The sequence below is a fragment of the Elephantulus edwardii genome, unplaced genomic scaffold (genome assembly GCF_000299155.1).
Source record: "Elephantulus edwardii isolate Elephantulus edwardi_28Jun2011 unplaced genomic scaffold, EleEdw1.0 scaffold00037, whole genome shotgun sequence".
Lineage (NCBI taxonomy): Eukaryota > Metazoa > Chordata > Mammalia > Macroscelidea > Macroscelididae > Elephantulus > Elephantulus edwardii.
In genome coordinates, this window is record NW_006399787.1 from 3,745,601 (window position 1) to 3,758,209 (window position 12,609).

At 39.3% G+C, this 12,609-nt stretch overlaps 1 protein-coding gene across 7 annotated transcripts in view; it reads right to left on the reverse strand.

Annotated features, from left to right (window-relative positions):
- Window positions 1-307: 307 nt before the first annotated feature.
- The window catches only part of NRXN3 (neurexin 3), a 2,203,380-nt gene continuing 2,191,078 nt past the window's right edge, over window positions 308-12,609 (reverse strand). For 3 of the 7 annotated variants that reach the window (XM_006884636.1, XM_006884635.1, XM_006884637.1), the window contains 2 exons: window positions 1,011-1,368; window positions 443-965 (listed from right to left, as the gene is read on the reverse strand). In XM_006884636.1, coding sequence (XP_006884698.1) covers window positions 443-965; window positions 1,011-1,368 — 881 coding nt within the window. Of the gene's footprint in view, window positions 1,369-12,609 lie in introns of all 7 variants that reach the window. The other 4 variants (XM_006884638.1, XM_006884641.1, XM_006884639.1 and 1 more) reach the window with 3 other exon arrangements.

Consider the following 12,609-nt stretch of genomic DNA (forward strand, 5'->3'; position numbering starts at 1 on the left):
CTCACTTGGCGTTTATGGAACAAGTAAGCCATAAAGTCTTCTACCTTTTTGTCCAAAGGTCTTCGGAAGAGTGAAGGAAGCTTCCAGGTTGCTAACTCGATCGAGCCATCCGCTCTGCACGCAGAGGGCTCGGCGTGTGCTTTTATAATACAGCAGGGCAGAAAGAAAGATTGGCTTTCTGTCTCCGAACGACGACTGAAACGCAGCAGCCAGGGCTGCAGGTCAGAGATAGGTACACGCTTGGTGTGTGTCCTTTTGAGAAATGCGGTTGCGTTATGTTTTTGTTGGTTTGTTGTTTTTTTTTTTGTTTCCCACCATAGTTATGGTCCACACCCCGTCTCGTGGTTGTAACAGTTTTGACGTCCCATCTCCTTTGCAAAGTTGTTACTTGGATAAATCGCTCTGCGGTTTCCAGTGCGCGCAGGGGCGGCGGGCGTGGCCGCTACACGTAGTACTCCTTGTCCTTGTTTTTCTGTTTCTTGTGGCCGCTCTTGGAGCTCTGCTGCTTCTCCTTGAGGAGCGTGCCGTTGCTCTGGGCCGAGTTGCTGATGTAGTTCCGCGTCTCGTCCACTTGATAGGACCCCTCGTCCCTGTTCCTGTACTTGTACATGGCGTACAGGAGGATCAAGATGCAGAGGGCGGCAGCAGCCACAATGCCGACGACCATCCCTGTTGTGCTGCTCGACTCCCGGATCACCTCTGAGGCCCCCGGGACCCGTCTGATTCCCGGCTCCGTGGGGTTTGCTGTGGGCACATTACGGAACATGGGGGAAGTAATTAGTGGGCTCTTCAGTTTGGTGCTGTCTAGCTCATAGGCAGTGGGCAACGGGAGCAGGACTATATCAGGCTGGGGTTTGAGATCACGGTTATTCATTTTGCCAGCTGGCAATTTGGGCACCATCCCAGACGAGGAGGAAGCTGTGAAGCGGATCAGCTCAGGGGACAAAGATGTGGTAGTAGTCCTACTAGTTTCGGAGACTTTGTTAGGTCTAAAGTCCTTGGATTCCCACTTGGGCGCATGTGCTTTGTAGCCACCTTCGAAGATTGAAGTGGAAAGACTCTTATCTGTTACCAAGGAGAAGGTGGTGTAAAAATCTTCATCATCGGTAGGGGGCAGGTTAGAGTCAAAGGTTTCCCCTGAGCCATACCCAGATATCACCAAGCCATCATCATCACAACCATCGCTGCCTTGGTCCGACAAGCAAGGTAACCCCGCCTCAGAGGTCATGGACAGGGAATCTTTGGTGGTCTCAATAATGGTGAGGAGGGGGCGGAAGGTAGGGGGGAGCGTAATGGAGGGTGCACGAGTAGCAATAGGAGGGGTAGCTAGAGGGTCTTCTACAAGAAGAGGGAGAACTAATTCACCTCCTGGGATTGAAAAGAAAAAGAAAGACACAATTAGTACATTGGCAAATATAATTCACAGTAATGCTCAGTGAATGCAGCTCGTAGGCTGGACCTCAAATTACCACTGATTGACCCCAGAAGGGAAGCTGGTTTCCAGCCCATAACATGCCTCTTGCCACCAAAATTCGGAAATCTTTTGACTGGGGACTTGGATACTCTCAAGTAATTATTTAATAGAATTCAAATATACCATTTCCAGGATTAGTTTATTGGGTTTAGTTAATTTCTCTTGTATCAAATTCTGATTGGCTACCAGTATTTGGGCGTATGTGTACGTGTGTGTATGTGTATGTGTGTATACACGCACCTATACATTCACAAGTGTATATTTTTAAGCTCTAACACATCTGTCTTGTCTTCCTGGGTTTCTACTATCCTATAGAACATAAGAATGATATTCTGTCTTTGCCCCTGAGACCAAAATCAAAGATCATAAAATACTATCTTCTTGGTTGCTAGTAAGTTGCTAACTTTTTGTTTTGTATTTATTAATTGCTTCATTCCATTTCTGTAAGCTAAATAAATGGGACCAGCAAAAGGCTAAAGTTGTTAATGTTTCAATTAAGTCCCTGGACTCTCAAATGGCCACTCTTTTTGCATTGTTCTGGTAAGAAACTGAGTTGCAATTCCAAAGGCACAGTGTTCAAATTTGCCAGTTATTCTGCAGAAGAAGGATGGGCAACCTCTTCTTATGTGACTCACTGCCTCTGAGAACCCACTGGAGGGTCAGCTATGGGTCAGCTTCCACTAAATGGCACGCAACAACATTTGCTTTGGGAGCTCTGGTGGCTTAGTGGGAATGAGTTGGGCTGCCTACCTCAGGACACATGGTTTGAATCCACCAGCTGCTCCATGAGAGAAGGAGGGACAATCTCCTTCCACATGATTTACTGCATCTGAAAACTCACTGGAGGGTCAGCTATGGGTTGGTTCTGATCAGATGGTACATAGCAACATATTGCTTTTATGATACATATTTGGTGAGAGGGAACCTACATTTTTAAAATACCCAGCTTAGATATCCTTGATATCTTGCTGTAAACTTGCTTTTACACTCAGAAATGTAGAGGTAGCAAAAAAGTTGTTTAAATCAGTGACTTTTTACTAGGGTGGAAAAAAGACATTGATTTCCCTTAATATGAAAGTGTACTTACTATAAATGTGTGAATTGAGTTGACAAAAGCTCAGAATTTCTTATTAGTGAGAGTTCTTACAAATTATGAATATCCAAAATAGTCTAATGTGAGTCTTGTTCACCTAATAAGGTGTTTGTTGAGTGTGTGTGTCGGTGGGGGAGCGGGGTCACTGTTGAACTTATTGCCCACTAAAATCTGTCTTTCATGTCTTGGCAATGTTATTTTTCAAAGGAAGAATCTCAATAAGTTATAATTCCTGTATTTTTACTAAATTTATCCCAGAAATGTGTGTGTGTGTGTGTGTGTGTGTGTGTATTTATTTATGTATTTCCAACTATTATTTTCCCAAATCTTCTAGCAGGGATATCATGGTATTTAACTGTCCCAGTAAATCAGCAAGTTGAATGAATGACATCCAGTTATTGATCTGGGCCTCATTCTGAGCTGGGTACCAGACACTCATGTGCAACCAAATGTGATACCCTTCAGCATTCTGCCCTTGGAAATAAAGTCAGCCATGCTAGGAGGGTCAGTATCTGAGCATCTGTTAACAGACATGTCTCCCTTAGGTGCCTCACTGTCTACAGCAAAGCCAGGTATGTGGTTTAATCATCCTTAGCCGAGCAATAGAGGGTCAACAGGAAGAGGCAGGCCCTCAAAGAGATAGACTGGCACGGAGATAGCAACCACGGGTTCAAGCACAATAGAGATTGTGAGGATGGCCACAGGACTGGACAGAAGATTGTTCTGTTGTCCCTAAAGTTGCGAGGAGTTGGAGTTAACAAAATGGTACCTAACAGCAACCACAACCATAAATCTATAGGGTAAATGGACAAGCCTTTGAACTTAAAATAGTGTTCGAGGGTTTCTACAAAGACTGACTTGCATTCTGATGTGGAATTAGAACACATTCTCAGCTTTCTATACCTGATATCTTCAGATATGTCATCGAGAATTGTAGTGTCTAAACTGTCAAAGTTCCATGTGTAGAAAGAGAAGGGCCTTCTGAGGAGAAAGCTACAGCAGAGCCTCAAAGCCTCCAGGTTAGACTAGCTTGCACCCAAGTCAGAGGCCATTATTTCCTATGTAGCCAGTAATCTGGTGTCACACATGTGTTGCTGTGTGCCATCGAGTCAGAACTACTCATCGCTGACACTCTAGCATGTTTTCAAAAGAATAAATCACGTGGGAGGAGACTGCCCGTCCTTCTCTGAGGAGCAGCTGGTGGATTGGAACCACGTGTCTTTGGGATTGCAATGCAGCTTCTTACACACTAGTGAATTGGGACAAAGGCTAAAATACTCACACACACACACATCTTTCAAAAGAGAAAGGACAGCAGAATATCACACTAAAGCTCCGTGGTCCACCTGCTAGCTTGATCATATGTGAGGCAATAACACAAGGACCTTTCTGAGAACCTTGATGGCCTTTTTTGCTTGTGCTCTAAACCCAAGCTGCTGCTCTGGTGCTCAGACTTGGACCCTATTGAGCAAAATGATCTTTGTACGTTTGCCAAAGCTGCAGACTTACTTTCCTTGGCCAACTTGCTTATTTTTTTACATTGTGGACATATATAATTCATATACCTTGCAACTTACTTAATGCATAATTTACACACTTTTGCTAGTTTTTATAAATGGGATTTGGAGCATAGTTCCCAAAAGGTAAGTGAGTCCTAAAACTATCTCACCCTGAGCCAACTTTTCTTCTTACTCTTCTAGTAGGAGGGAGGGTAGGTGGTTTATGTCAGCTGATAGATGGCACTGGGCAGGTTTAGAATAAGAGAGGTCCAGGGATGAAAGAGGAAAACCAGAGACCCTCACAACCTGTAGGTATTGCTCAGGAATTATTTCACTTTGCTTAAGGGAACAAAACAGGAGTTTTTATCCGGTTTATACTAGAACAAAGGCTTAGCATGTATGTTCTTTCCCAGCACAAATACCAGAGTCACTTGTGTTTTGTGTGTGTGTGGTTTTTTTGTTGTTGTTGTTTTGTTGTTTTTTTTTTATGGCAGTGACAAAAATCTACCATATAGAGAAAGCAGAAAGGAAACAGGGATAAAGGACAAAGGATAACGGATTTAGGAGGCAAACGGATACAGGAGGCAAAGGCCTGTACAAATAATTTAAATATAAAGGCAAGCAGTTGGGGAAGATGCTGCAGTCCTTTCAGTGTGATTAAGATCACTCTGTTCATGATTACAGAGGGGCATTCATTTGCAATTTTAGCGAACCATCTGTGACATCCAACTGGAGTCTTAAATGTGCCTGCTCTTCCTTGTTTTGTTTTTGACTTTTTTTTTCTTAAATCCTAACCAAAGCTTCTGTAGTGTTTTGTTATTAAAAATCTAGATCTTACAAATTGCTCACTCTGCAGCCAAAGCCCTCCTCCTCCTTTGCATTATTTCCTTCTCATTCAATGTGCTAATATAAGCATGTCTCTAGGATTTTTTTTTAAATCTGCCTTTTCATAATGGGATGAGAAGAGGGTCCTGCAGCTCACTAATTTACAAAGGGCCCTGAAAGGTTGGTAAGCCCTTAAGTGATATGATAAGAGCTCATTTCAAAACGAAAATGATGGGTATACTATTGCGGAATTTAAATAACCTACTCTGTCAAAACTATTCATCTTAAGTTTTCTTTGCCATTTTGTTATTAATCCTGGTAGCAGTAATAAAAATGATAAGTAATGCCCTTTGTCAAGAAAACTGAGCCCACATTCTGTTGGGATTGAATCATTGAAATGAGAGTAGTTTTCACAAGCCTGTCTTTCTGGAACTGGAGAGGACTTTCAGTTGAAAAGAAGGAATTCCACTGGAATGCAGGAACCATTGACAAACAAGAATGATCGTGAATTGAGACAAAAAATTTTAAATAATCATAAACAGGAAAGCTTCTTGGGATAAATGCAGGAATTGGCTTGTATCATCAATTTTAATATATAATTTTCATATCAAATCCACCTTTAACATTTAAGATCAAGTGTACTAGAGAGTTCAAAGTCACACATCATTTGAGATGGGAATACTATTTCTCTCATGCTAAAATCTTTAGTAGAAATATCTTCATTAGTGGTGCGAGGCTATGAAAAACTTTATCTGTTTTAATCTAGGCTGCCTGCTCTTTGAGATAGTGGAGCAGCTAGTAGTAATAATTGTATCTACATCTCTACATGGTGGTTTAGTGGCAAAGAACTGTGCTGCCAACACAAAGATGCATGGTTTGAGTCCGTCTCCTCTGCAGGAGAAAGATGGGCAATCTCCTCCCATGTAATTTACAGCCTCTGAAAACCTGCTGAGGTTCAGCTATGGGTCAGTTCCAACTCAGCACTATACTGCAACAACAACACATATGCATATATATTTCTATTTTACCATACAAAAGCTATGGAGTCAGCGGTCAACCAGAGGTCAAAATCCACCAGGGCATCTGTACAAGAGACTAACTACATTACTATCACAACGGGATAACAGATAAAGTGATACAAAAATCTGATATTCATTAAAACCTTAATTCTTTTGCCATTCTCAGATTATTTTTTTTCTAAATTTGGTTTGGAATAAACAGCCTCTATATCCTTTAAAGTGAACATTTTAAATTGGGAGTATATATTTTTGTTTCAGTTTGGTTTGGATTATTATTGTTGTGGGTTTTTTTTAAAAATTAAAAACAAACAAACAAGAAAAAACCCAAAACAAACAGGGCTGTGCTTTTTTTTAAACTAGAGAGAGCACCAGGGATATAGAAAGTCTATTTTAGCCCTGAAGGCTGCCCTGCTTTTTTTGCTTTATGAGTGTATTTATAGATATATAATTCATGCCTCTAGGGCTGATATCCAGCAAAAGGGGCTCTCTGCCATCGAAAAAGACAGTGTGTTAAAAATTTAATAGAGCTCTTCTGAACTGTGAGAATATTGTGGATGATGGTGAATTTAGGGAGTCATCGGAAACTCAAGGAGAGCGCTTGGAAGTTTCTGTGTGGCTCTGAGCATGATCTCTCTGGAGATGTCTGAGACTGAGAGGTCATAAAAATAGCAAGACCGTGGTTACCAGAGAGCAAATCTCTGTCTTGGAGAAGATACTACACTCAAGTTCTTTGGTGTTTTCTGTGTCTTATTTGGGTTCTTTTTCTCATCTCTTCCTTACATTTTCCTAATTCTATGCTTGGCAATTCACACATAATGGAGGGAAAGGAAACTTTCCCTTCTTATGTCAATTGTTCAAAGACATGCAGTTATTTGTGACCATAGATGTACATGCTTATAGCACATCCATATACCTTGATGCCGTCAGAAGTTTATAACCATGACATTGCTCTTCATCTGCTGTCAAAAAAACCTTGTTATGAGCGAACTTAGCAAGTACCCCAAAGAAGACACCGGAAAAACTCAAGTAGTCTCAACCAGAATTAGCTTGCGTTTTAATGTGATGATCATTTATGGCAATTTTCCCCCTCCCCTTTTCCTTTCTCTAAGGCCAATGGTTTGTGTGAAATGACTCTGATTCAAAGGTTACAAGTTCTGTTCAACCATGCCTTTACAAAATAGTGTCAAGTGAAATTGTTATTTGTACTTGAAGAGTTTTGTCTCTGATGCCACACAAATGGGATTTTAAGTAAAAGAGATTACCCTTTAAAAAAAAAAGTAGTCAAGCTTTATCCAACTAGTAGAAGGCTTTAAAAGCAAAATCTGATGTTTTGTTTTGTTTTGTTTTTTTTAGAAAGAGGATAATTGCCTCAAGATTGCAAGATAGAAATTCTGCTTTCTGGATTTCAGACTTGCCAGGTTACCCCTCACATAACTGGTTAAGACAGTTCCTTAATGTTTATAGAACCAGTCAGTATCTGTTTAGCTAGCTGGCGAGCTCTTACTGATCCCGTTTTCCTGAAGAACCTTCTCTGATTCAACATCCCATTTAGGAAATTCTTCGTCAACATGGTTGACAACGTGGGCTATAAAAATTGAAGCAGAAACAACTTATTCATTAAAGCGTTTTTATTGCAGTCGTCCTTAATATGTACTTTCAGTTTGCTATTTCTGTAACATGTTCAAGTAACACCCTTCTCTACAAATCAAAGGGAATTAGTAACTCCTTGTTAAAGAAATTGTGTAGTGCTTTTTACCAATGTTTTCTGAAGCACTGATGCAAATACCTATAAGGTCATAAAATAACGCCACCTTAGAGTCACATCTAAGGGCAGTACCTACCTGAAAGAGTTAGAAAGAAAGCTTATGGTGTGAAAACGGGTATATGTCTTCTTGGGTCTTTTTACACTCTTAATGATCCTTTTAAAACTTACCTGATTACCTCCTTGAGAGAAATGGCAACTATTAGCAGGAGGGAATGAAAGAGAGGAATAGAAAATGTGTGTGTGTTATGTGTGTGTGCATGGCAGTGGCATAATTAGGTCTATGAGGAGGCGTTAATATTATAAAACATTTTAAACACCTGGAATAGCCTATTTCCTTTTTTTCAGTAGAATTGATTTTGCAGCCTGTGGTGAGGGTGATAGGATAATCCTGAATAAGCAAACTCGACCACGGTCACTTGAGAGTATCTTATTTCCCCTTTGCTAATGGAAAATAGCATGAAGAAATTATTTCCTTGAATGTCTTCTAAGGAATTAAATGAGGGTGTAATTACAACTGATAACATTTGGAACTAACTCAACTAATTTTCTTCTGGAATACAGGCCTCCCATAGGCGGTGACAAATTTTATTAACCCACGGTAGAGCCTATCATTACTTGCATGTCTTTAAAAATCAGTGGTAAAACAAACAAGACTTTCTAGGCAAAGAGGCATTGAGTGGTAAAGATGATTTTTACTTATCCTCTTCTACAAAGGGTAGAATTCACATCTATTATTAGAAACAATTTAGCACAAAACATAACAATCAAAAGTAAGCAAATAGACACATATGAGAGAAAATATTTTAAATCACCTTTAAAGCATAAAATAGAAAACAAAAGCAACTTCACAGCCAAAGTAAATCAAGGAGAAAGAAAGTCACATCAACAAGGCATTCACAAAATAAAAAGAAAAGGAGAAGCAAATTTAAAAAAAATAATAATAAAGGCAGTGTTATTTTTCTAAGCAAATAAATCATTTGCACATAGATAAAATAATGTAAATGAAAAAAGGCATACCATATTAATGTATAGTCAACTTACATCAACAAATTGCCCGCATGTTTTTTGGCATGAAAGAAAAATTTACAAAAGAAAGTTGTGTAAGAATGCTCTTGGACAAAAAGAATTGCCACATTCTTGTAACTTGCTTTTTTTGTTGTTGTTGTTGTCATTTCTTAAAAACTTTTGAGTAAAATGTCTAATTTTTTCAAATATAATAATTTAACAACAGAGGATGATACAGGGAGGCAACAACACATACATCCACACCACAGAACATGAAAAGAAAAAAAAATCTGCACTTTAACAAATTTTTACTTTGGGGTGCTTGGGAGGACATTAGTTTTGAATTGAAAATCATTCCAATTTCTATGATTTTTTTTTAATTAAGAAGAGAAAAAAAATCCTGTTTAGTTTTATAATTTGCCTTTAAAAAAATCTTTGCCTCTAAGGGGTTTTGAATGAATTTCTGCATTGTTATAGGTTCTCAGATATATAAGTTTTGCTTCTTTTTTTTTGTCGTTTTGACAAGTTTTAAACTTTCTTTAATTTAAGGGGATGGATGACAGCACATAAATTTTAACAATGCTAAAGAAAGGGGGGAGTATGGGAAGGAGAGATGCCGAGAGGGGAGGGTAGCATCTATGAGTGTACTACACAGGAGATGAAGATGATGGGGGTAAATGTGTAAGTGAGTCGCCATGTCCATGTAAGGGCGGCACGGAGTGATCTAGCTGCATTAGAGCTTCTGGCTGTAAGGAAGGGGTGGGCAATATACAAAAACAAATGAGCCTACACATGCCCATCTATGGAAATAAAGAACAGAACTCTAACACTGACAATCTCACACACCCTAAGCTGCAACTTCTTCAACATGCAATTACTTCAAAAATTATTACAGTTTCATTAAAGATTTTTAAATCATCAAAACAGTTAAACTTTTTCCCCCTACTAAAAATACCAAAAAGTACATAAAAGAATAATACGAGTAATCAAAGGTTAAAAGCCAAAACAAGGAGACTAGATTTATGTATTCAAGTTGAACAACTTCATCGGCAGCCTCACGGCCCCATCTACAGCTAGTGGGGTTTGCAGCTCTGCAGAGGTGACCCAAAGGAAAGCTGGACAGGAAGCCCACACGCTGAGTTGCCAATGACTTCTTCATTTAGAAATGATGGAGTCACAATCTGAGTGATGCTCTGTCCCTTGTCCCCATGCCACCCATATTACATGAGATTTGCAGTGAGACCAGGCTATTTAGAAAGATGTGGATGTGAGGATTCTGCAGCTGAAGTTGTTCCACGTTTAAAGAGGGAGTGGGGGAAATTGCAGAAAACAATTCATAACTTTTTTCTCATAATTTTGGATAAAACCAAATCTACAGATCTAGCCATTAAAAAGAAACACATTGATAGATATATATAGTTAGATATATATATGTATAATACAAAAAAGCACTTAATTCCCAAACAAGAAGGGAGAAAAGAACAAAAAAAATTTTTTAAAGAAAAAAGGTATTTTACACATTTTTCAGAGATGAACAACCAGAAGCACACGCTGAAGAGGCACAGACAGAGCAGTCAGGGGACACTTTTATTTCTTTTTTGGCTTTGCTTTTTCTGTCATTCTGATTCATTCCCCTCTCATTTTATAATTGCCAAAAGGAAATGAAAAATAAATTTTGCATTTTCTTTTTTAAAAATCTTTGTTTCTAGGTTTTTGTCGTGGTTGTTGTTTTTCTTATGTCTTTAAAAAAATAAAAAGGGCGTGCACTCTGGATGTACGTCATAAGTAGACATTTAAAAGAGAAGTGGCTACTACTGGCAAATGGGTTGTTCTCTACCACCACTGAACTTTAGGAATGCTTATAAAGTTGAAACATGCTTAAAGTAAGTTGCATTTAGGGAAAATAGAAAAACGGGACAGCAAGCTAGGGTTGGGGGATGGTTAGCAAGACAAAACTAATTTGGAGTAAGGAGGAAGAGGGAGGCTCTAGATTCTGTTTCATGCCTGTCCAGGAGGGGCAAAGGCCATCTTCAGGCTCTTTTATCAATTAGAAGGAAAGCGTGTGTGTGTGTGTGTGTGTGTGTGTGTGCGCGCGTGCGCGCGTGCGCGTGTGTGTTTGTGTGTTTTCTCTTGTGTATTATGTTTTCTCCTCTAGGAAATTAATCCAATGTCTATAACCTAGCCATAGAAGTCATATTTTAAGACATCTAGAGAAGTTACAATTCATATTCTTCCATAAGAGTATTGTTGGCCTTTGTCAAGCTGACTGGTACAATAGATGACAACATAATTAATAGAGTAGTCAATTCTTTTTTAGTTTGAAAGGCAAAACCCCTTTGCATTGAAGACTATCTGTATCTATAAGTTATGGGATAATCATAAAATGAATATGACTTTTTTTAAAGTTCATTGTGATAAAATTGTTGTAATCTTCTGGAGCAAAATGAGGGGAAGAAAATGTTCCATTCAATCTATATAGAGAAAAGCTGAACACAATCTGTCCATGTTTCTATGCACATGTGTGTGTGAGTGCATGTGCGTGCTCATTGGGGGGGGGGTGGCTGTGTATTTTGATATGTGTACATACTGAGATCACAATACTATGGATGGGACTTGAGTAAGAGTTTTTTAAAAATGGCCTCAGCCTCTCCTGGAAGACATCACGAGAGTTCTAGTCTGTACCGTATCCCTCTGTGAACATTAATGGTCAACCAAGGACTGGGAAAACCTGGGTAGGCAACCACAAAGGCAAGACACTGAGAGCATCTGGTTCTTGGAGCAAATTCCAACCACTCGGAAGAACTCTTCTGAGCGACTTGATGCGTCAGACTTTTGCCCTCTCTGGGACGCCCCTTTTATTATTTTATTTTTTAAAAAATCAATATTGTAATGTGTCCCCCTGGGTCAGTCCGTACCAAGATTTTTAGTCTCTGGTTTAAGAACGTTAATCATTATTCTGGGAACTTCACAAAGGCAGCTGGAAGATTTCAGGAGGAGGGGGGAAAAAAAACTTCTCAACATTACAAGTGGGGAAAAAACCACCCAAACTCAAAACCCTTGTTGCCATTTAGTTGATTTTTTTAAAACCAATGACACTTTTATCATTGAATTTTATTATATAAGAACCTATAAATGTTTCTGTATTCCGCAAGGCATCAGATGACATTGATAGAATGAAATTAGCTTTGGTAAAATGTAGATGGACTAGTTTGTGTCTGTGTTATGTGTATTTCATGGTGATTTTTGAAGGTAAGACATATAACTGGTCTAATGTAAGACTTCAAAACTCAAATATTTCAGCACTAAGATACTCTTGAGCAATGGAAATTGTTTTGAGGATAATATATCAACAGTGTGAGTCCCTCAAAGTTTCTACAAGGAGTTCTAATGGTACATTGATTAAGTTCTGGGCTGCCAACCCAAAAGCTCACTTTTCAAACCCACCAGTCTTTCTAGAGGATAACAGGCCTGACAATCCATTACAGTGAAGACTTCTGTCCAGGAAAGTCTATGAAGTTCTGATGGCTTAGAGGTAGGGATTGCATTACCAACCCAAAGGAAAGATGGGTAATCTCCTCCCCGGTGATTTCTCATGTGGGTATTCTGAATACCCACTGAAGGGTCGTCTGTAAGTTGGCTTTGACTCAAAGGTACCTAACAGTAACATCCTCATGAAGTAGTTAAGGAACTCTGATGGTATAGTTCTTAGGGAAGTGTACTGCCAACCCAGAGAAAGTGCACCCCTGGCAGTTTGAATTCACCAGGAGCTCCATGGGAGAAAGATGGACAATCTCCTTCTGTGCAGTTTACACCTTTTGCAAATCTATAGCAACAAGTTTGAATTTTGATGAAGCAATTATGCTCTGTCCTCTACAGAATTGTTATGAGTTAGAAATTCTGTTAAGGCACAATGAAAGAATTTTTCTTTT